This window comes from Anomaloglossus baeobatrachus, chromosome 6 (assembly GCF_048569485.1).
Source record: "Anomaloglossus baeobatrachus isolate aAnoBae1 chromosome 6, aAnoBae1.hap1, whole genome shotgun sequence".
Taxonomy (NCBI): domain Eukaryota; kingdom Metazoa; phylum Chordata; class Amphibia; order Anura; family Aromobatidae; genus Anomaloglossus; species Anomaloglossus baeobatrachus.
Genome location: NC_134358.1, coordinates 547,616,681 through 547,640,596, shown reverse-complemented (window position 1 = coordinate 547,640,596; position 23,916 = coordinate 547,616,681). Strand labels below are relative to the sequence as shown.

At 45.7% G+C, this 23,916-nt stretch overlaps 1 protein-coding gene across 2 annotated transcripts in view; it reads left to right on the top strand.

The window, feature by feature from the left end:
* CDK6 (cyclin dependent kinase 6) overlaps positions 1-23,916 on the top strand; it is a 206,428-nt gene that overhangs the window by 105,549 nt on the left and 76,963 nt on the right. For both annotated transcript variants that reach the window (XM_075315643.1, XM_075315644.1), the window contains exon 4: positions 8,873-9,040. In XM_075315643.1, the coding sequence (XP_075171758.1) occupies positions 8,873-9,040 (168 nt within the window). The remainder of the gene's footprint in view (positions 1-8,872; positions 9,041-23,916) is intronic.

Genomic DNA, 23,916 nt, shown 5'->3' with positions numbered 1-23,916 from the left:
GCCATTCAGCTCTGCTACATGGCCGCTGACAACAGACACAGACAGCCATGTAGCAGAGCTGAATGGCCGCTGACAGCAGACACAGACAGAGCCGCGCGATCAGAATGAAGTCAGATGAACTTCACCCGACTTCATTGTCATCCCGCGGCTCTGTCTGTGTGGCATGACCTGATTTTCCGTCACCGGTGAAGGTCTCACCGGTGAACGCAAATCCCCTGAGTGACTTCAGTGATCTGCGCTATCAGCGGTGCCGTCACTGAGATTACTCGTGGCCAGAGCAGAAGTCCTCCCGCTAAGATCTGTGGCCACGGGTAACCTGAGTGACGTCATCGCTGATAGCGCGACTCACTTCAGTCGCTGCGGGGAGCTCACAGAGAGCGGTCGTGGTCTGTGACCGCTCTCTGTCAGCTTCTGATGTAGCAGAGCTGAAAGCGTCGTGGGACCTCTGTGGATTACGTCGGACCTGGAGGGGTATTTGGGGACTTTAATAAAATGGTGAAAGAGGTTGTTTTTTGTCATTTATTACAAATAAAGGATTTTTTGGATGTGTGTGTTTATTTTCTTTAACAGGTTAATCATGGAAGGTATCTTGGGGAGACGCCTGCCATGATTAACCTAGCTGCTGCCATTAACTCCTTATCACCTCGATTGCCACCGCACCAGGGCAATTCGGGATGAGCTGGGTACAGTCCCGGGACTGTTGCATCTAATGGATGCGGCAATTCCGGGCGGCTGCAGGCTGATATTTTTAGGGTGGGGGGGCTCCCCATAACGTGGAGCTCCCCATCCTAAGAATACCAGCCTTCAACCGTGTGGCTTTACCCTGGCTGGTATCAAAATTGGGGGGGACCGCACGCCGTTTTTTTTAAATTAATTATTTATTTATTTTATTTTACTTCATGATATAGACCCGCCCACAGGCAGCTGTGATTGGTTGCAGTGAGTCAGCTGTCACTCATCATGGGGGCGTGTCTGATTGCAACTAATCATAGGCGCCCGTGGGCGGGGGAAGCAGGGAATACGAGATTGAATAATGAGCAGCCGGCATTTTCAAAAGAGGAGAAGCCGCAAGAGCAGTGTGAACGCCGTGCAGCGCCGCTCCGGGGATCAGTGAGTATGAGAGAGGGGGGGAGAGGGATAGACCGACAGAGAGAGAGATAGAGACAGAGAGACCGACCGACAGAGAGAGAATAGAGACCGAGAGGGAGAGCCCGACTGACAGAGATAGAGATTGACCGATATTGTGAGACCTCACTCATTTCCAGTGCTTTGTGACACATGCGATAAATTTATTTAGAAAAACGGATGTCACTAGGATGGTGTATGTGCCGTCCGTGTGACATCCGTTTATTTAACCGCTCCCATAGGGTTGCATTGGAGAGATTCGCGCGAGAAACTCTCCAAAACGCAGCATGCTACGATTTTATTCTCAGTCCGATTTGGACTGAGAAATAAATAGCAGATGGGAGCTGCCTCATTGATTAACATGGGTCCGAGTGCAATGCGAGAATTTCTCGCATTGCACTCGTGCGAGTTAATCGCAAGTGTGAAGCCGGCCTAACTCATTTGGTCCGAAAGCGGGGAGAAGGAAGCTGGTGCTGATTGGATTCGAGGCTCGCGTGATGTCACAACCCCACCTCTACGAGCAGCCACACCACTGAAACGGGACCGGTGCAGGAGGTGATTATTGGCTTTATTATTTTACCTGGGGGAAACATGTTGATTCAAAAGGAGTTGTCCTAATAGTGGACAACCCCTTTAAGCTTCCGTATAGCGATGTTATTGACCTTGAAGAAGAGGGAGGAAAAAATGAAAGGGTAAGATAAAAAGTTGTCCATGACGGGAAGTGGTTAAATGATATAACACAGTGATTTTAGCATAATTACTGGCTTAGGGTACAGTTCATACAGCTGTATATAGGAGTCGCTGAGGTGACCACTCAGGCCGCCCTGCTAATGGCTCTCATTCTTCTGTTCTTATCAGCTGCCCGCCTCGGTCATGTTTCCTGATAGCTCGATCGCCTCCATTACAAGTTTTTAATGTCAGATTTCCGGAATTGGGATGGCAGCCAATTCTGTTCATTGAAGTATCGCTCGCTGCCCTCAGACTACCCCAGTAAACAATGTTTGGCATTGTATTGAGAGGGTGAAGATTTCATTACAACTCAATGAAAGACGATGTAGATGTAGATTCAAGGGCAGCGTACGACTCTTCTGTGTGCTCACCGGGGTCGGGGCACAGCCGGGGACCTGGAGGATACTGCGTATAAACACACTGATGCCCATTGCGTCTCGTATGGGATTAAGCCATCGGCTTTCTGTGGGTACGAGCTTCTGTGGGGGGATATTTCTGACATATCTGCTAATATTATAAGACCTTTTCCCCATTTCTCATGGAGGAATGATTGTTTCCTGACAATTGTCCTGTCCAAATAGGCTTCTAATCACCAGATTAACAAGTGAAAAGCTTGTTCGTCGGGTGAAATGATTTTTTAAGCTTGCTTAAAAATATTAATTCTCGGCAGCACATCGTCTGCAAGTATACATAGATGCTGTTCAGTGATCGTTTAGTCCTTATATAGGCCGGCCACAATTACATGCTCATAGAACAATCGGTAATACGATCGTTCTGTGCTCATAGATGATGATTGTTCTCGGCAGCATGTCATCTGTTTACACAGGACAATATGCTGCCAAGAATTATGTTGTTTTAAGCAAGCTTAAATAGCATTTCACCTAACTAACAAGTGGTTTGCTCTTTTGTCTGGTGATTGTCAGCTGTTTAGACAAACCAACAATTGGGAATCGAGCACTCCTAAAAACATTAATTCCCAATAATTGTACTTGCACCTTAAAGGGAACCAACCAGCAGAATTTTCATATATAAAATAAAGCCAGTGCTATACTGGCGCTAGGATGCTGAATGTAAGCATAGCTTTTGTTCAAATATTGGATGTTTTGTTTCAGGAAAATGTTCAAGTAAAGTTCCAGCAGTGTACTGCTATTTGATTGACAGGTGCAACAGGAAGGTAATACATGTGTCGAGTCTTGCTATCTATGCCTGCCCCTGTCTGTCTGTCTGCCTGCGCCGGAATTAACATCTATGACAGCAACAAGGGGAGGAAGGCCAAGCAGGCAGACAGGGGTGGAAATAGGTAGCAAGACCCGACCCACATATTCCCTTCCTGTTGCTCCTGTCAATCAAATAGCAGTGCATTGTTGGAACTTTACTTGCACATATTTCTGAATTAAAACATCCAATCTCTGAACAAAAGGTATGCTTAGATTCAGTATCCTAGTGCCAGTATAGCACTGGGTTTACTTTATATACTGTATGAAAATCCTGCTTGTTGGTTCCCTTTAAAGGGGTTGTCCTCAGGTAACATAATAAAGCCTATACTCACCTCCCGTACCTTTGCCCTTCTCGTGGTGTCCGGGCTAGAAGTGTCGGGATTCACATGGCATTGTGACATCACGTGAGCCCCATGCCCATTAGCGCCGGATTTTGTCTCCTCACCTTCGGACCAAACGAGTTAATCAACAGGAAGTGAGCATAGCGGCTGCGCTCACTTCCTGTTGATTGCTCGTTTGGTCCTAAGGAAGCTGGAGTTGATTGGACGTAGGTCTTGCGTGATGTCACAACCTCACATGAGCTCAGGCACTGCGAGCCTGGACACCGCTGTCGAGAACAATAATCTTCCTGTGCACAGAATGATCAGTATGTGAGGTTGGCTTGTCTAACAGGTCATTACATGACTGCCAGTTGGCTTCTAAGTAGATGTAATGGCCACAGGTTGGCCAGTGTAGTCCTCTGACAAATGGTCCAGTCTCCGCGACGTAAACATTGATGGCCTATCCACGCGGAAGTGCTGGAAAGCCTCCTTAAGTACTTTGTTACTTAGAAGCTGCCTAACGCACTGACATCTTTTTTATGGTCTTGTGTGTTTTTCGAGCAGGTTCTGGATGGTATTGGGGGGGTCTGCAAAAACTACAAAGGGGTTAAACCAACTTTGCTTTGGAGCAGTTGCTAAACCTTTCCCTCTGTGACTGCGAGGCATTGTTTTATCTCTGTAATCAGCAACCAGCTGGCTTGTCAGTGAATAGCGCAGTGGGCCCCTGGCCACGTTTCATGTGAGGTCTTGGCTGGGTGGCCGAGCAGGCAGCCCGCATCCAGTGTCAGAGCTATTCAAGGCTATTGGCACAGCAGTGTCGCCATTAATTTCTGCTTGTCACATGCTGTCATGCAAGTTACACCAGAGAGGAAATGACCGTTATAGACAAAAAAAAGGCTCTCTGGTTCCTCCAGACATTATCTCTGAGGTTACACGAGTGGAGAAGATTTGCTTCTATCCAGTGGCAGCTGCAGGAAAGGGGAGTCGAAGAGCCAAGCCCCATGCTATAACGTACCTTTCCTGCCTGCCCGCAGCCGCGCTTATCAACATCTGCCACATTGAAGTTCCTCAAACTACCAGTGAGAGAAGCGATATTCCATTTCCTGGATTCGCGGTTCATTCATTGTAGCCATGTGCTATGACCCGGTGAAGATCTGCAACGCGTTCGTCAAAATCTTATAGTATTTTCAAAAATAGCGAATCCATTGTGAACCATGTGTAACTGTGGATTTAAGGAAAGGTGGGCAGTGATGGAGTGTTACGAGTGTGTCGCACTCTGCTGAGACCACGGGGATATCTGAGATCAGATGGTCACAGCAGGGTTTAGATGATCGCAGATCTGCTTTACTGCCTGCTCATCCTTTACCCTGAGTTGGAGTGTATTTAATTCCATCTGGTGCCAAAGAAGTTAAGGTTCCTTTCTATCCTGCAGTGATGTAACAAGTAGTTATAATCTCAGCTGCAGCCACTCCCTTCTGCTATAAATATCTGCACCTCACTCCTCCCTATGCCGGCTATAGTTCATTCTATGCTGACCTTAGAAGGAGCTGTCTATCTCTGGAGAAGAATTAGAGCTCTATGTTGTATCTGTCTCCCTTGTCTGTTCCCTTTTTCTTGTGTTTCTAGTGTCTTGCTGGCCTATGCACAAGACAGGGCTAGTCCAGGGTCAGTCAGGGCCTAGGCATGATTTCGCACACAGGGTTGTGCACGGGGGAAGGACCCGTCTAGAGACATTATGAGGCTCAGAGATCAGCCACAGGTAAGTTCAGGTGGTGACCCCTCTCGCCTTATCATCAGAGCCTTCCTTTATATCTTTCCTGGTTTACCGCTCTTCTTGTGCTGCACACCTATCAGTCCTCACTCCAGCGTGACATGGAGGGATGGCTTCCATGATGGGGGTCAAACACTTCTTCTTCTTTGGAGGACTTAAGGCCCCGTTACACGCAACAACATCGCTAACGAGATATCACTGGGGTCACGGAATTCGTAACGCACATCCAGTGTCGTTAGCGACGTCGTTGCGTGTGACACTTACGAGCGACCGCTAACTATCCCAAGTACTGCAGAAATCGTTGATTGTTGACACGTCGTTCCTTTCCAAAATATCGTTCAACTTCTGGGACGCAGGTTGTTTGGCGTCCCTGAGGCAGCACACATCGCTACGTGTGACACCCCGGGAACGACGAACAACAGCGTTCCTGCGTCCTCCAGCAACGAGGTGGGAGTGTCGTTAATGCGGCTGCTCTCCACCCCTCCGCTTCTATTGGTTGCCCGCTGTGTGATGCCGCTGTGACGCCGTACGAACCTCGCCCTTAGAAAAGAGGTTGTTCACCGGCCACAGCGACGTCGTTAGAAAGGTATGTGCGTGTGACGCGCACTACCGATATTGTCCGCCACGGGCAACGATTTGCCCGTGACGCACGCACGACGGGGGCGGGTGCGATCGCTAGCGATGTCGCTGCGTGTAAAGCAGCCTTTAGTCTCCCTGTGCATTACATGGACAGTTTTTTGCTTTCAATACGGACTGTCCATTTTTTAAATTCTCGGAGTCGCTCCAGGGAAATTGTATACTTATTGCAAATTTTTCCACAGGTAACAGATAATAGCTGTGGGTTCCAGCAGAAGGACAAACTTCAGACTTTACGGGGGTATTGTTCAAAGAGAACTCATTTAAAGGGCATTTCCATCTAAGTAAGCATCATTTGGTTATGCAAGCATGTTGTGATTACTGAAGGTTTGAGTTCTGAGACCGGTGTCCTGAGAATTAAGGATCCACAGTACTGACTTAATGCAGTATCCACGTTAACGAACCACTCCAGAGGTCATTTTTTATTTCACCCCTGGAGTGGTGCTTTAAATCAAAGTCCCCTGCCCCTGTTCTTATATTTACTCTTCATCTTTTTTCCGATTCGCTCTAGTCCCATGTGCAATCTTGTGCCCGTAACTTTTCATTGACTGGAAGTCAGAAGTGATGTCACAAGCGCCAATCTCTTCTTCTCCAATCTCACCGTATGCTTCTGGTCATTGTCCTGCTGGAATACTATATCGTCCTTTTCATACCCACAGTACTCGAGTGTATGAAGCAACTCGTCTTGTAGGGTCCTCACATATAGCTCAGCACTGAGACCACCATCCATCCTTAACTTAACAGTTCCTTCATTTTCTCGCTCTGTTAACCCCTTTTTCACTTGTTTATTCCAGACCAATTTTCCCCCATCAGAGCCGTCTATTGACTTTCATCTCATCGCTCCAAATCAACCGTTTCCAATCTTCCACTTTTAGTACTTTTTTTTCAAACTCGAGCCGATGCTTTTTATGATATTGAAGTTGAGGCTTCATCTTTTTTTTGGGCCACCATTCCAAACTTGTGTAACCTGCATTGCTCGGTGCTCGCATGGACGTCTGTGATCTCTATTATGAAGCATACGAGCCGCCTCCACTGCCGGGTGTCACCAGAACTGGTAGACCTTGTGATGAGCCGACTTGTTGACTCGGATATTTTGCCTGGACGTCACCTCTTGGCTTCTGAATGGACGGACTTCATTTCATATTCTTCCACCTGTCATGGCCTCACATGATGCAGTTTGGCAATTATCTTGGCAGAAAGTTCGCTATTGATGAGCTGGATGATGCAGTTTCTCTTTTTTTGGGAAATCTTCTTCATGGCTGCTCCTCGATTTAAATCGAGCCGCACGGCAGGCTAATTAGATAGGCAGTTTTCTGGTGGCTTATCCCCACCTGATCCTCTGGAGTGATCGGTTTCACCCTATATATGCAGTTAAAGACCCATCACTCAAGGGCAGCGAGCGGGGAGAAGCTGCCGAGGACCGAGTCGCACAGGAGACTAGTCTGACAGTCAAGTCCCCAGTGGCTTGTCCCCACCTGACCTTCTGGAGTGACAGGTTTCTCCCTGTATACACAGTTAGAGACCTCTCACTGAAGGGCAGCGGGTGGGGAGCAGCTGCTGGGGACCAAGTTGCATAGGAGACTAGCCAGACAGGCAAGACCCCGGAGGATTCTCCCCGCCTAATCTTCCGCATTGACAGGTTTTTCCCTGTATACGCAGTTAGAGACCAGTTACTCAAAGGCAGTGGTCAGGGGACTAGTTGAACAGGCAGGTCCCCATTGGCCTCTCCTAGCCTGATCTGCTGGAGTGAAAGCTTTCTCCATATATGCACAGTTTGAGAGCCGTCACTCACAGGCAGCGGAAGGGATGATTTGCACAGGAAACTAATTGGACAGGCAGCAGGCGGGGAGAAGCCACCTAGGACTGAGCCGCACAAGAAACTAGTCGGACAGGCAGGTCCCCAGTAAGGACCCACTCACACTTGCGCTATTTTGACGCAAACTGAATCCGTCACTAATGTAGTACAGTTCATTTATTTACAGTGGAAGCGCGACATCATGTGGACACAAGCGGGTACTGCATGACACACACACGCGCCATAGTAACGCGCTTCCACTGTAAATAAATGAACTGTACTACATTAGTGACGGATTCCGTTTGCGTCAAAATAGCGCAAGTGTGAAACTAGCCTAACTTCTCCCCGCCTGATTCCCTAGAGTGACAGGTTTCATCCTACATCCGCAGTTAGAGACCTGTCACTCAAGGGCAGTGGGTGGGGAGAAGCTGCTGGGGACCAAGTTGCACAGAAGACTAGTTCAACAGGCAAGTCCCCGGTGGCTTCCCCCCTCCTGATCTTCTGGATTGACAGGTTTCTCCATGTGTACGCAGTTACATGTCACTCAAGGGCAGCGGCCGCGGGACTAGATGGACAGGCAGGTCCCTGTGACTTCTCCCCACCTGATCCTCTGGAGTGACAGATTTATCCTTGTATCTGCAGTTAGAGTCCGGTCATTCAAGGGCAGCGGGTGAGAAGAAGCTGCCGGGGGCCGAGTCGCAGAGGAGACTATTCGGATAGGCAGTTCCCCAGTGCTTCTCCCCGCCTGATCCCCTGAAGTGACAGATTTCTCACTGTATACGCAGTTACAGACCTGTCACTCAAGGGCAGTGGGCGGGGAGAAGCCGCCAGGGACCCGCCTGTCCATCTAGTCTTGGTACCTGGCGGCTTTTAAAGTTTATTTATCTCTGAAACACCGCAGCATTTCATATTCATACATACATAGATAACTGCCTGATATCATGTAGCCAGTGTCTTATAAATGCTGCCCGTGGACCGGTCATTCTGTACCGAGCAATCAGATGCCCTTTAAATGCAGCAGATTTTCAGCACAGGAAAAAAAAGAACTGAATTTACACTTCGTGGGAACACGATCCTACAGGTTTCTATGGGGACACTAAAAAAAAAACATCTAAAAGGCGCAGTCGCATTGTTTATTACAGAATCCCAAAATTTCTGCACTAAGAATCTCATTAAAAAAATCTGCTTCAAATCTGCACCAAAAAAAGCGCAAATATTGTTTTTCGAGTAATTTAGAGTGGAGATGAATCTTCAACTTTTTTTCTCGCTGTTTTCTCAGGACATGATGCATCAGCTTCTTCAAGGATTGGACTTTCTCCATACGCACAGAGTCGTACATCGAGACCTGAAACCTCAGAACATCCTGGTCACCAGCAATGGACAGATAAAGCTGGCGGACTTTGGCCTTGCCAGGATCTACAGTTTCCAGATGGCGCTTACGTCAGTGGTATGTGTTAGATTTGCGTCATTATATTTATGTCTGTGTATTTTATGCATGTAAGTGACCTTGTGTTGTCACCGCTCCTACCAGGTCCAGACTAGATTCTGCTGGTGATATGGATGAAGCTGGAAATATGCAGGTTCTTAAATTCATTTTTCTGAAAGTTTTTACGTTATTACACTTTCATTCTCCATATACGGGCCGCAAATTCCACACCGGCCGCAGGTCTCCTGACCAGAACCGAATGGGCTGATGACCCAACTCAGGAGATCCAAGGCCGGTCCAGAAATCGCCCTCCGTGCAGTGACCATGAAATAAGGACGTGTGATGTGAGAAGTCTACTGTGTTCTGTTGGTGAATATTATGTATGGGGATGATGTTCTGCAACAGCTGATGTGCATTATGAACTTCTGCAGCAGCTGAGGTGTGTTATGATGTTCTGCAGCAGTGGAAATGTGCATATTGAGGTTCTGCAGCAGTGGAAGTGTGCATATTGAGGTTCTGCAGCAGTTGAGGTGCATTAATATGATGTTCTACAGCAGCTGCAATGTATTTTGATGTGCAGCAGCAGTTGAAGAGTGCATATTGAGGGTCTGCAGCAGCTGAGCTATGTATTAGATGGTTCTGCAGCAGCTGAGGTGTGGTATTATGATGTTCTGCAGCAGCTGAGGTTTGCATAATTTTCTAGAGTAGCTGAAGTGTATATTAGACCCGCAACACACATCCGTTTAATTTGTACGTGTGCGGTACGTATTTGCACGTACCGGAGACACGTACACACGGAGACCCATGTTAATCAATGGTAGATGGCACACACACGTAAAATCACACGGAACGTGTGACCGTGAGGTAAGTACGTGTGTGCGCTTTTCTACACGGACGACATGTCCGTTTTTGGCCGGCAGCACGCAGGCACGGACCCGCTTTAGTCTATGGGTCCGTACCTGCACATACCGCACACGGAGTATGTCCGTGTTCAGCACGTTTCGTGCGTGTGCGTTTTTACACTAGCGATCTTTTCTTTTGTTTTTTTTAAATTAAATTCAGTATACTTACCTTTTTTTTTGCTGTTCTCAGTTATACTTACATTGGCGCTCGGTTTTTTTCTTCCCCCGGCTCATACTTACCGCTCCCCGATCACCAGCGCGGCGAGGAACAGCTGTGCAGAGAATACGCGGCAACAATTACTTTGAATATGCCGGCCGCTCATTAATCAATCTCGTATTCCCTGCTTTCTCCACCCACAGACGCCTGTGATTGGTTGCAGTCAGACACGCCCCCCACGCTGAGTGACAGGTGTCTCACTGCACCCAATCACAGCAGCCGGTGGGCGTGTTTATACTGTGCAGTAAAATAAATAATTAAAAAAAACGGCGTGCGGTCCCCCCCAATTTTAATACCAGCCAGATAAAGCCATACGGCTGAAGGCTGGTATTCTCAGGATGGGGAGCTCCACGTTATGGGGAGCCCCCCAGCCTAACAATATCAGTCAGCAGCCGCCCAGAATTGCCGCATACATTATATGCGACAGTTCTGGGACTGTACCCGGCTCTTCCCGATTTGCCCTGGTGCGTTGGCAAACCGGGGTAATAAGGAGTTATTGGCAGCCCATAGCTGCCAATAAGTCCTAGATTAATCATGTCAGGCGTCTCCCCGAGATACCTTCCATGATTAATCTGTAAGTTACAGTAAATAAACACACACACCCGAACAATCCTTTATTAGAAAAAAAAACACTAACAAATTGCCTTGTTCACCAATTTAATAAGCCCAAAAAAGCCCTCCATGTCCGGCGTACTCCAGGATGGTCCAGCGTCGCTTCCAGCTCTGCTGCATGAAGGTGATAGGAGCTGCAGAAGACACCGCCGCTCCTGTCCCAGAACTGTCGCATATAATGTATGCGGCAATTCTGGGCGGCTGCTGACTGATATTGTTAGGGTGGGGGGCTCCCCATAACGTGGGGCTCCCCATCCTGAGAATACCAGCCTTCAACCGTATGGCTATATCTGGCTGGTATTAAAATTGGGGGGGACCGCACGCCGGTTTTTTAAATTATTTATTTTACTGCACAGTATAGACACGCCCACCGGCTGCTGTGATTGGGTGCAGTGAGACACCTGTCACTCAGCGTGGGAGGCGCGTCTGACTGCAACCAATCACAGGCGTCTGTGGGTGGAGAAAGCATGGAATACGAGATTGATTAATGAGCGGCCGGCATATTCAAAGTAATTGTTGCCGCGTATTCTCTGCACAGCTGTTCCTCGCCACGCTGGTGATCGGGGAGCGGTAAGTATGAGAGAGGGCTGCTAACTTCAGTCACTCGGGGGATTAGTGGTCACTGGTAAATCCTTCACAGGTGACCGCTAATCAGTACGCGGCACACAGACAGAGCCGCGCCATGACAATGAAGTCGGGTGAAGTTCACCTGAGTTCATTCTCCTCGCGCAACTCTGTCTGCTGTCAGCCGACATGTATCAACGACATTGTGCAACACACAAACGGACATTCCACACGGACATTCCACACGGACATTCCACACGGACATTCCACACGGACATTCCACGTACACATACACGGGCATTTTACACACAAACACGGACATTTTACACACAAACACGGACATTTTACACGCACACACGGATAGCATACGCCATCACACGGATGCCATACGTACCGGAGAAACGCCCCAAAAAAACGGAACACGGACCCGAAAATGGACCGTGAGACACGGACGTTTTTTTGCGGAAGTGTGTTTTAGGCCTTTGAAGGTTTTTATAGCAGCTCAGGTGTATATTATGAGATTCTGCAGCAGCTGAGGTGTGTTATTATGATGTTCTGCAACAGCTGAGGTATGCATTATGAGGTTCTGCAGCAGCTAAAGTGTATTATCATGTTCTGCAACACCAGAGGTGTTTATATTGAGGTTCTGCAGCAGCTGAGGTGTGCTATTATGATTTTCAGTAGCAGCTGAGGTATGCATATTGAGCTTCTGCAGCAGCTGAGGCGTGCTATGATGTTCTACAGCAGCTGAGGTGCATTAATAAGATGTTCTACAGCAGCTGAAGTGTGGATATTGAGGTTCTGCAGCAACTGAGGTGTGTTCTTATGATGTTCAGCAGCAGTTGAAGTGTGCATATTGAGGATCTGCAGCAGCTGAGGTGTGTATAATGAGGTTCTGCAGCAGCTGAGGTATGCATTATAAAGTTTTTCAGCTGCTGAGTTATGTTTTTATGATGTTCTGCAACAGTTAGGTGTGCATTATGAGGCTCTACATCAGCTGAAGTATAGTATAATGTTCTGCAGCACCAGAGGCGTTCATATTGAAATTCTGCAGCAGCTGAGGTGTGTTATTATGAGGTTCTGCAGCAGCTGAGGTATGCATATTGAGCTTCTGCAGCAGCTGAGGTATGCAGATTGAGCTTCTGCAGCAGCTGAGGTGTGCTATGATGTTCTGCAGCAGCTGAGGTGTGTTATTATGAGGTTCTGCAGCAGCTGAGATATGCATATTGAGCTTCTGCAGCAGCTGAAGTGGAGTGATGTTCTGCAGCACCAGAGTGGTTCATATAGAGGTTCTGCAGCAGCTGAGGTATGCATATTGAGCTTCAGCAGCTGAGGTGTGCATTATAAAGTTTTTCAGCTGCTGAGTTATGTTTTTATGATGTTCTGCAACAGTTAAGCTGTGCATTATGAGGCTCTGCATCAGTTGAAGTATAGTATAAGGTTCTGCAGCAGCTCAGGTGTGTATTAGGAGGTTCTGCAGCAGCTGAGGTGTGCATTATAAAGTTTTTCAGCTGCTGAGTTATCTTTTTATGATGTTCTGCAACAGTTAAGCTGTGCATTATGAGGCTCTGCATCAGCTGAAGTATAGTATAAGGTTCTGTAGCACCAGAGGTGTTCATAGAGAAGTTCTGCAGCAGCTGAGGTGTGTTATTATGAGGTTCTGCAGCAGCTGAGGTGTGTATTATGAGCTCCTACAGACACCCTATTTGTAGTATATTAGCTAACAGAGATCTTTTTATGATATGTAAAAAATAAATAAATAAAAATTCCTTCTTTTCCAAAAAAAACATTTTCTTGCGCAAACATTACATAAGGTCACAGCACAGAATTTAATGTGAAACACGAACAGCATAAAAAAAATGAAGACGCGCGCCAAGAATCAATTTTTTTCTATGCTTTGCTTAGAAACATAAAATGATATAAATGTCACGGAAATACGTCACCCCAAAAGCTTCAAGAGATCATACAAGTTCCCATAAAATCAAAGCCTCGCACAGCCGAAAAAAAAAAATAAACAAGTAAAATGTAATTTCTGACTTCTGAAATGCAAAAAGTGAGGAAAAAAATAAATAAATAAATAAAATAAAAAATATTGCCTGGTCATTAAGAAGTTAATATTCTTGCATGTTTTAGAGAAAGTATTATTAACCGTTCCGCCATCGTCTTAATACAACAGAATATAATGATCTTTCCCATAATAATCGCCTTTTAGTCACGGGTACATTTCTAGTAATAACCCCCATCAGAAAAAGGACTCTTCATTTCTAGAATGACTAACCTGGAAATTACCAAGACGGACCGAGATGTATCATCTCCTGCAGCGAGTCATCCCCAGAAGATGTGCCGTCACTCCTCCACTACAGAGATGGCTCCTCCGCATTACCAAAAAGCTCAATATCATTGTTTTTTTCAGAGTCTTCCAAAAAGAATTGGAACGTAAAGAAAAAAATGCCCAAAAAATTAAGAGAAAAAAAAAGTATAAAACACCCTCCTTATCTCCCATTCTGAAAAAAAACCCGAAAAAACATTTTTGGTATATATAATACTTATATAATATCTATATATAGATAGATAGATAGATATAAAGCACAGTGTAAAAGTTTTAGGCAGATGTGGAATAACATGCTTTGCAAATCATAAATATTAATAGTTTATTGTTATCTAATATCAAAATGCAAAGGAGAAACCTAAATTCCATCAATATTTGGTGATCGCCCTTTATATTTTTATATTCATCGCTTCTTCTCGGTCACTTGTACACACTATTTGAAACAATTCAGCAGCTTGTTGAAACAGCTTGGAGATCTGTCCTCAGATCTTCTGTAGATGAGACTTATGCGGATCCTTCTGTCTCTTCATGTGATCCCAGACAGATGAGATGATTTGAGATCAGGAATCTGCGGGCTGGATCATCACCTCCAGGGCTCTGTGGGGGCCGGATCATCACCTCCAGGGCTCTGTGGGGGCCAGATCATCACTTCCAGGGCTCTGTGGGGGCCAGATCATCACTTCCAGGGCTCTGTGGGGGCCAGATCATCACTTCCAGGGCTCTGTGGGGGCCAGATCATCACTTCCAGGGCTCTGTGGGGGCCAGATCATCACTTCCAGGGCTCTGTGGGGCCAGATCATCACTTCCAGGGCTCTGTGGGGGCTGGATCATCACCTCCAGGGCTCTGCAGGGGCCTGATCATCACCTCCAGGGCTCTGTGGGGGCCGGATCATCACTTCCAGGGCTCTGTGGGGGCCGGATCATCACTTCCAGGGCTCTGTGGGGGCCGGATCATCACTTCCAGGGCTCTGTGGGGGCCAGATCATCACCTCCAGGGCTCTGCAGGGGCCAGATCATCACCTCCAGGGCTCTGCGGGAGCCAAATCATCACCTCCATGGCACTGTAGGGGCTGGATCATCACCTCTAGGGCTCTGCGGGAGCCAGATAATCACCTCCAGGGCTCTGCGGGAGCCAGATCATCACCTCCAGGGCTCTGCGGGAGCCAGATCATCACCTCCATGGCACTGTAGGGGCTGGATCATCACCTCCAGGGCTCTGCGGGAGCCAGATCATCACCTCCAGGGCTCTGCGGGAGCCAGATCATCACCTCCAGGGCTCTGCGGGAGCCAGATCATCACCTCCAGGGCTCTGCGGGAGCCAGATCATCACCTCCAGGGCTCTGCGGGAGCCAGATCATCACCTCCAGGGCTCTGCGGGAGCCAGATCATCACCTCCAGGGCTCTGCGGGCTGGATCATCACTTCCTGAGCTCTGTGAGGGCTGGAACATGACCTACAGGGCTCTATAGGGGCTGTATCATCACTTCTAGAGCTCTGCGGGGGCCAGATCATTATTTTCAGGGCTCTGTGGGGTCCGGAACGTCACTTTTAGAGCTCTGCCGTGGCCGAATCATCACCTCCAGGGCTCTGTGGGGGCCGGATCATCACTTCCAGGGCTCTGTGGGGGCCGGATCATCACTTCCAGGGCTCTGTTGTGGCAGGATCATCACTTCCAGGGCTCTGTGGGGGCCGGATCATCACTTCCAGGGCTCTGCGAGGGCCGCATCATCACTTCCAGGGCTCTGTGGGGGCCGGATCATCACTTCCAGGGCTCTGTGGTGGCCGGATCTTCACTTCCAGGGCTCTTTTGTGGCAGGATCATCTCTTCCAGGGCTCTGTGGGGGCCGGATCATCTCTTCCAGGGCTCTGTGGGGGCCGGATCATTACTTCCAGGGCTCTGTGGGGGCCGGATCATCACCTCCAGGGATCTGTGGTGGCCGGATCATCACTTCCAGGGCTCTGTTGTGGCAGGATCATCTCTTCCAGGGCTCTGTGGGGGCCGGATCATCTCTTCCAGGGCTCTGTGGGGGCCGGATCATCACTTCCAGGGCTCTGTGGGGGCCGGATCATCACTTCTAGGACTTTGTATGTTTGAGAACATTGTCAGCTACAGAATAAATTTGGAGGCTAAAATCAGGAATCCTAACGGTGTATAATATGTCCACTATTAGGATTACTCTCCCTTTTAATTTGCAGGTGGAGGACAAATAACCGCTCATATGCGATATGTTTTATTTTCTTGTTTTATTTTGGTCTGGGCATTTATGCAAATTGCGTATGAATGATCAAAGTGGAAGAGAAGGTGTTTGGCATGTGACGGCGAGTATGGAAAACGCATATAAACAGGCACGTGACAACCACAAAAAGATAGTCTATATATTACACACTTCACTGGATTTTTAAAAAAGCATTTTGAAACTGTTCCGCTCCAAAATCCTCACAACAAAATGCTTCTTATATATTGTAAACGTTCTTTCTATTGACTCCAATGGAAAATCCACTTGGCTGTTCACACATGCTTTTTGAGCATTTTTTTAAAATTACAACAAACCTTGCCAAGGGGGAGAAAAATTGACGTTACTTCTTTGAGGCATTTTCCTTGTGGAATTAGCTCCAAACTTGGCACTTTCAAGTCAAATGACTACTAAAACAAAGAGGGGGGGGGGGGTCAAATGCAGCAACGTTCTTTAAGACGCTGGTGAATTAGCCAAAATTTTCGAAGATGAAGACCCTTTAGGAAAATGCTGGCAGTGTCTTTCCTGAAGCATGTTTGGGATGTAATTTTGGACGGGTTTGCTGCCAGCATATAATTTTTGCACATAATATATACAGTATATATATATATATGTACAGTACATACCAAAAGTTTGGACACACCTTCTCATCTCAAGAACAGCTGTTAAGAGGAGACTTTGTGCAGCAGGCCTTCATGGTAAAATAGCTGCTAGGAAACCACTGCTAAGGACAGGCAACAAGCAGAAGAGACTTGTTTGGGCTAAAGAACACAAGGAATGGACATTAGACCAGTGGAAATCTGTGCTTTGCTCTGATGAGTCCAAATTTGAGATCTTTGGATCCAACCACCGTGTCTTTGTAGAAAAGGTGAACGGATGGACTCTACATGGCTGGTTCCCACCGTGAAGCATGGAGGAGGAGGTGTGATGGTGTGGGAGTGCTTTGCTGGTGACACTGTTGGGGATTTATTCAAAATTGAAGGCATACAGAACCAGCATGGCTACCACAGCATCTTGCAGCGGCGTGCTATTCCATCCGGTTTGCGTTTAGTTGGACCATCATTTATTTTTCAACAGGACAATGACCCCAAACACACCTCCAGGCTGTGTAAGGGCTGTTTGACTAATAAGGAGAGTGATGGGATGCTACGCCAGATGACCTGGCCTTCTCAGTCACCAGACCTGAACCCAATCGAGATGGTTTGGGGTGAGCTGGACCGCAGAGTGAAGGCAAAAGGGCCAACAAGTGCTAAGCATCTCTGGGAACTCCTTCAAGACTGTTGGAAAACCATTTCCGGTGACTACCTCTTGAAGCTCATCGAGAGAATGCCAAGAGTGTGCAAAGCAGTAATCAAAGCAAAAGGTGGCTACTTTGAAGAACCTAGAATATAAGACATATTTTCAGTTGTTTCACACTTTTTTGTTAAGTATTTCATCCCACATGTGCTAATTCATAGTTTTGATGTCTTCAATGTGAATCTACAATTTTCAGAGTCATGAAAATAAAGAAAACTCTTTGAATGAGGTGCGTCCAAACTTTTGGTCTGTACAGTATATATATATATATATATATATATATATACACACAGTAATATATATATATATATTATATATATATATATATAATATATATATATATATATATATATATATATATATATATATATATATATATATATATATATATATATATATATTACTGTGTATATATATATATATATATATATATATATATATATATATATATATATATAAAATGTATATAAATATATGTGCACTTACCCTTAGGACTCATTATGTTGCTATTTTTAAGCTTGGGACAAAAAAAAAATAACATTAAATCCTTCTTGGAAGTGAAAGCAGAAAAACAATTTATGTTTTGGTTTTTTTTTTTTCATTTTTTTTTTGCATTTTAAATTCTGCATTATTTCCGTTCTATAGGTCAGTACAGTTATAGTGATAATACATAGACGTTTTTACTACTTTCACATCAGAACAGCAATTTCCATGGTAAAGAAAAAAAAATAAAATAGTTTTTATGTTACTGCATTCTAAAAGCCAGAACATTTCTTTTTTTCTTGGTTTGTGTTTTTTTTTTTTTTTTTGCAGGATGAGATAATTTTACTAAAATAATTGTGGGGAATATTTTTATAAATGGGGAGGGGAGGATAAAAAAGTTTTGTTGGTTTTGTTTTGTTTTACTTAATTAAAGTTCCAGTTTTAAATTGTTTATTTACAAATTAAAACCACTTTTCATGGGAAAAATATTTTGCCGTTCACATTGTTTTAATTTAACTAATTTTAACTTTCATTTTATTTATTTTGTTGAAAATGTGGTCTTCCCAATAATTAATACTTTAATATATCTAAGCATTACCTGTGAAAAACCTGAGAGCCATCTTTGTTTGGGCTCATGCGCACGTAACTGCTGATTCTTCTGCAGCGCTTTGACGGCACATTGCGCTTCAAATCGCTGCAGAAACACTGCGTAATGGATGCAGTATTTTTATTAAAAAAAGCCGATTTCATGCGCTCGGGATTCTGCCCCCACCATAGACAGAGTGGGAGCCGCATCCTGAACGCAGAAATAATTGACATGCTGCTTTTATGAACGCATGGATTTGGGTAAAAATTTTAGCATCCAAATCGCTGTGTTTATAAAAGCAACGTGCTCACGTCTCATGCACAATTTTCATAGCCAGGCACCAGACTCGGGTATCTCCACCATTAGGAGTACTCATGAGGTTAGGGATAGCATAGGGACCTCAAGGATGAGAGACAGCATTGTAGTCACTTTTCTTCGCTATCCACAGTCACATCGTGACATCAGCACTCATTACGAGCAGTTGGACTCTTGGACACGCTTGACTTGTGCACCAAGTATAATGGAAGTCAATGGGGAACTCAAACCCATCCGAGCGTCCGGTTGCTTGTCATTCTGAAAAAAAGCTTGAGTTTCCCATTGATTTCCATTATACTCGGTACAAGAGTCGATCCCGTCCGAGTGTCCGACTGCTCGTAATGAGAACCCAGCACCTGAACATGGTAGTGCTCGCTCATCACTAGTGATCAGTCGGAGTTGTCTCCGGAGTTGGTCTTCCCAGCTTGATGTCACTTGTATATCGCACTCAGCACCTACTGTGGATAGCACAGCACAGCTTCTTTTGATCTCTATAATTTAGGGTAATTTTTGCCCCTCTTTCATGACCCTTATTGTGGCCATATTACCTGCTATATAACAGTTCCCGTCCGGTTCATAACTACAGAAAATTGAGGCCCATCGGTGGTCGTCCTTGGTTTTCCATAATAGCCCAGTTGTAAGGCACGGATGGGGAAACAGATTCATTTTCTAACTGCTTAGATGCTGCCGTCATTATTGATCGCAGTATCTAGTGGGTAAAAGATGTTCAACATTTGAGTTATCTCTGACTGGTCATCACAGCTGGATGTCGCCTGTATATCACAGCCAGCACCTTCTGCCGATAGCACAAGTACAGCTCTTATAGATCCATAAAATGTTGGGAATTTTTTGCCCCTTTATGATGGCCCATTATGGTCATGTTCACTGCTGTATAACTGCTTTATACCAGTTCCATATCGCTACGGAAAGCCTAGCGGCCATCATTCCTAGATTTTGGGCTTCCATAGTAACTCATTTGTGATCCGGGTTTATATTACAAGGCATTAATGAAGTTACTGTCCACTCTCTGTCTAATGCCGCATTCACACGTCCATATATCAGCGTCCGAGCATGGGCTGTCCGCTGATCTCCTGCCCCGAACTTGACAGGCTCATATACAGTGTGTCCACCCATATCCTGTCCACCGCCATTAACTTGAGAACGGCGGCAGCTATAGGCATAGAAGTGGTGTCTAGGTATAGTAAAGTCGCCATGCGCTACGCAATGAAACCACCTATAGTATCTCCTGGTGGAAAACAACGGCGTTAGCATTTTTATCTCCAAAACGGAATGAGATAGAGAAAATAAGTGAATTACAAAGTTGTAGGGCATCATCAATTCAATATGAATCGACACCTTGCATACAGAAATGCTGTGATTAGAACGTGTAAAACTCACAATGCTGCGGACGTGAAGCGATACCTCATGGAGACCTTCCTACACGTCATTGGGTATGGTGGCTGTGTGGAGTGACCTCCACGCTCACCTGACCTGACCCCATTGGACTTCTTTCTGTGAGGTCACATCAAACAGCAGGTGTATGCGACCCCTCCACCAACATTGCAGGACCTACGACCACGTATCACAGATGCTTGTGCAAACGTGTCACCTACCGTATTGCACAGCGTGCAGCAAGATACAGTATGCTGTGCAGAGTCCAGATGTGCATTGCAGCTGACGGGGGCCCCTTTGAGCATCAAAGTTAAATGAGGGCCATATGCGTGACCAGCATTCAATGTTTTGGGGGGGGGTCATGGGTTTCATATCATAGCATTTCTGTATTCAAAGTGTCGATTCGTATTGAATTGATGATGCCCTACAACTTTGTAATTCACTTTTTTTCTCTATCTCGTTCTGTTTTCGAGATAAAAATGCTAACTCCGTTGTTTTCCACCAGGTGGCGCTATAGGTGGTTTCATTGCGTAGCGCATGGCTACTTTACTATACCTAGACACCACTTCTATGTCTATAGCTGCCACCGTTCTCAAGTTAATGGTGGTGGACAGGATATGGGTGGACACACTGTATATCTTTGACACTGTTAAAGAAACCCCCAGAGCCTCAAAGCCCGGACCGTGGCACACAGATGAGTGAATGCGGCATAACCGATTAGATGCTACAATCATTATTGGTCGCAGGATCTACGGCGTATAAAAAATATTTAGGATCAAAGTTATCCCTGACATCCAGTCATCACAGCTAGATGTCAGCTGTACAACACAGCCAGCACCTCCATGAGCACAGCTCCTCATTGATATTTATTTTCCGATGACCTTCATTAGGGTTATACTCACTGCTATGAAATGCATTGGGCCGCCATTCTTTACCACTCAAAACGGTAAAATATTCAGCATTCTTGGGTGTTATATATCTGTATGTATAAAATGCAGTCTGTGATTCAGTACCCCGGAGTACAGGGATACGGCTACAGCAAGGCACCATCTTTTAACCCTCTCCCGACCGTCCGCATTTTAACGTACACTTGCAAATACCAGAGGACTGGAATAGGGCAGCGTATCAGTTCTTGTGGGAAAATATGCTCCAGTGAGTTGTTGGCACCGGGGCTGGAATGTGGCATTTAGAAGCACCTTTTTACAGTGGGAAGGAATTACTGAAGAATAAACAATCCAGCAGTGCTAATCGGACCGTGGTAATCGCATAACCCAGAAGCCTCTCGCTGCCAGTTATTTACAGAGCGCACATTTACTGTACACGGTTCCGCATTGTTCTCCCTATACTATGCTGTATCCAATGGGGGCTTCCTATTTTGTATTTTTTAACAGGTCCATAGCGATATTTTTGCTCTGATCTCTGATGGCCAGAAAAAATAATCTGGCTATTAAATGTGTAGTCTACGCCCCCTTTCAGATAGATGCTACACGGGTCCTTTTTTGCAACTCGTAACACGGACGCAACTCCCAAAATGAATCCAATGACTAAAAGGGTGGTGCGACCTTATAAAAGATGTCAGCTCTCTGCACCACGTAGTGGCCGTTCTTGGGTACTGCAGCTGTAGGAAGGCAAAATATCAGCATCTAGTGGCTATTCTTGGGTACTGCAGCTGTAGGAAGCCAGAATATCACCATCTAGTGGCCATTCTTGGGTACTGCAGCTGTAGGAAGCCAGAATATTACCATCTAGTGGCTATTCTTGGGTACTGCAGCAGTAGGAAGCCAGAATATCACTGTCTAGTGGCCATTCTTGGGTACTGCAGCTGTAGGAAGCCAGAATATCACAGCTCTCTGCACCATCTAGTGGCCAATTCTTGGGTACTGCAGCTGTAGGAAGCCAGAATATCACCGTCTAGTGGTCATTCTTCGGTACTGCAGCTGTAGGAAGCCAGAATATCACAGCTCTCTGCACCATCTAGTGGCCAATTCTTGGGTACTGCAGCTGTAGGAAGCCAGAATATCACCGTCTAGTGGCCATTCTTGGGTACTGCAACTGTAGGAAGCCCGAATATCACAGCTCTCTGCACCATCTAGTGGCCAATTCTTGGGTACTGCAGCTGTAGGAAGCCAGAATATCACCGTCTAGTGGCCATTCTTGGGTACTGCAGCTGTAGGAAGCCAGAATATCACAGCTCTCTGCACCATGTAGTGGCCATTCGTGGGTACTGCAGCTGTCGGAAGCCAGAATATCACAGCTCTCTGCACCGTGTAGTGGCCGTTCTTGGGTACTGCAGCTGTAGGAAGCCAAAATATCACCATCTAGTGGCCATTCTTGGGTACTGCAGCTGTAGGAAGCCAGAATATTACCATCTAGTGGCCATTCTTGGGTACTGCAGCTGTAGGAAGCCAGAATATTACCATCTAGTGGCCAATTCTTGGGTACTGCAGCTGTAGGAAGCCAGAATATCACCGTCTAGTGGCCATTCTTGGGTACTGCAGCTGTAGGAAGCCAGAATATCACAGCTCTCTGCACCATGTAGTGGCCATTCTTGGGTACTGCAGCTGTAGGAAGCCAGAATATCACCGTCTAGTGGCCGTTCTTGGGTGCTGAAGTTGTAGGAAGCCAGAATATCACTAACTTTGGGGGCTCCAGGTGTATGATCCCCACTAATATGTTAAGGATGACCTTTTCCAGGGATATATATCATATTCCTAAATTTAGTCAGTGCTGCACAAGGGTTTAGCATCCAACCTGCACTGATTAGCAGAGTGAAATCACTCTGGTTAGTGCCTCATCCTCTTCATTGTTGTGTTGGATATTGAAGCTGAAGTTATAGGCAATGACGTGCAGTACCAGGCAGTGCCACTACAAAATGTATGGCGCTGTGCCTTGTAAATGATAAAACAGGGACAACATGACAACTCTCATTGCAACCCACAAGGTACAGGAAGTGTGCCATGCAAAAAAAAAAATGCAGTGGTTTCTGACTTTTTGTGACTTGTTTGCCTCAGTCGCAGTATCTTGCAATTTCATTTGTTGCATTGTGATGTGATGTAGCAGCGGCAAACAGCGATATTTGACCATGTGGCTTGTGGCCTGGCCAAATTTGCTATGAAACCCCAGTTTAAAAGGTATATGGGTCTATTTATGCAGCAGATCGATGGAGATCATAGTAGTCTAATCTTCTAATCTCCATTAATAGCATATTGATAGTCCTTCTTAGGGATTATTCGTAATCCCTTTAAAAGGGAAGCTATCATTAGAAAATGTCCTATTGTTTAAACCAGAATTTTGAGCTATTATTTTTTTTTTTTTTAATTTTGGATTATTTTTTTTTTTACATATCACAATCTGTATTAAAAATTAAATATATAAATCTTGCAATTTTTACACCGGCCACTGGGGCTATTTTAGACTCTAACTTCCTATTGTTTCAGGAAACAACACATTTACATAACCCAGAATGGTCAATTCTCTGCCTTAGCTATACAGGGATGTAGGTCATAGGAAGCTAAATATAATGATATCTGTGATCCGATGTCTAATTCCAGAGAAATCCAAGTTTTTCTTATATGCAAATGAGCTGTTAAGATCTATGGGACGGACATAGATCTCCCAGAGAAGCTGCCTTCAGAGCTTATTATAAATGAAAGAGGCGTTACCAGTGTGAGACATGTAATGGCTGACAGTCTGCTCTAATAATCACACACAGCTGTGCAGTGAGATCAGAACTAACACAGCACAGCAGAGCTGTACTTTGCCTTACTGCCCTTTCAGCCCTGCAATGGCTGCCTGTGAGATAGAAGCCAAAGCGCTGTGAGAAGACCACTCCAATGTGTTTGTAATGAGTCAAAATGAGTTAATATGTTAGTTAATCATCAGGCACAGCCCTTCAGCAGAGCTGACAGCACTACGAAAGGAAAAATGCTGCTGTAAAGGTGTTTGTAATGAGACAAAGTTAATTTCAG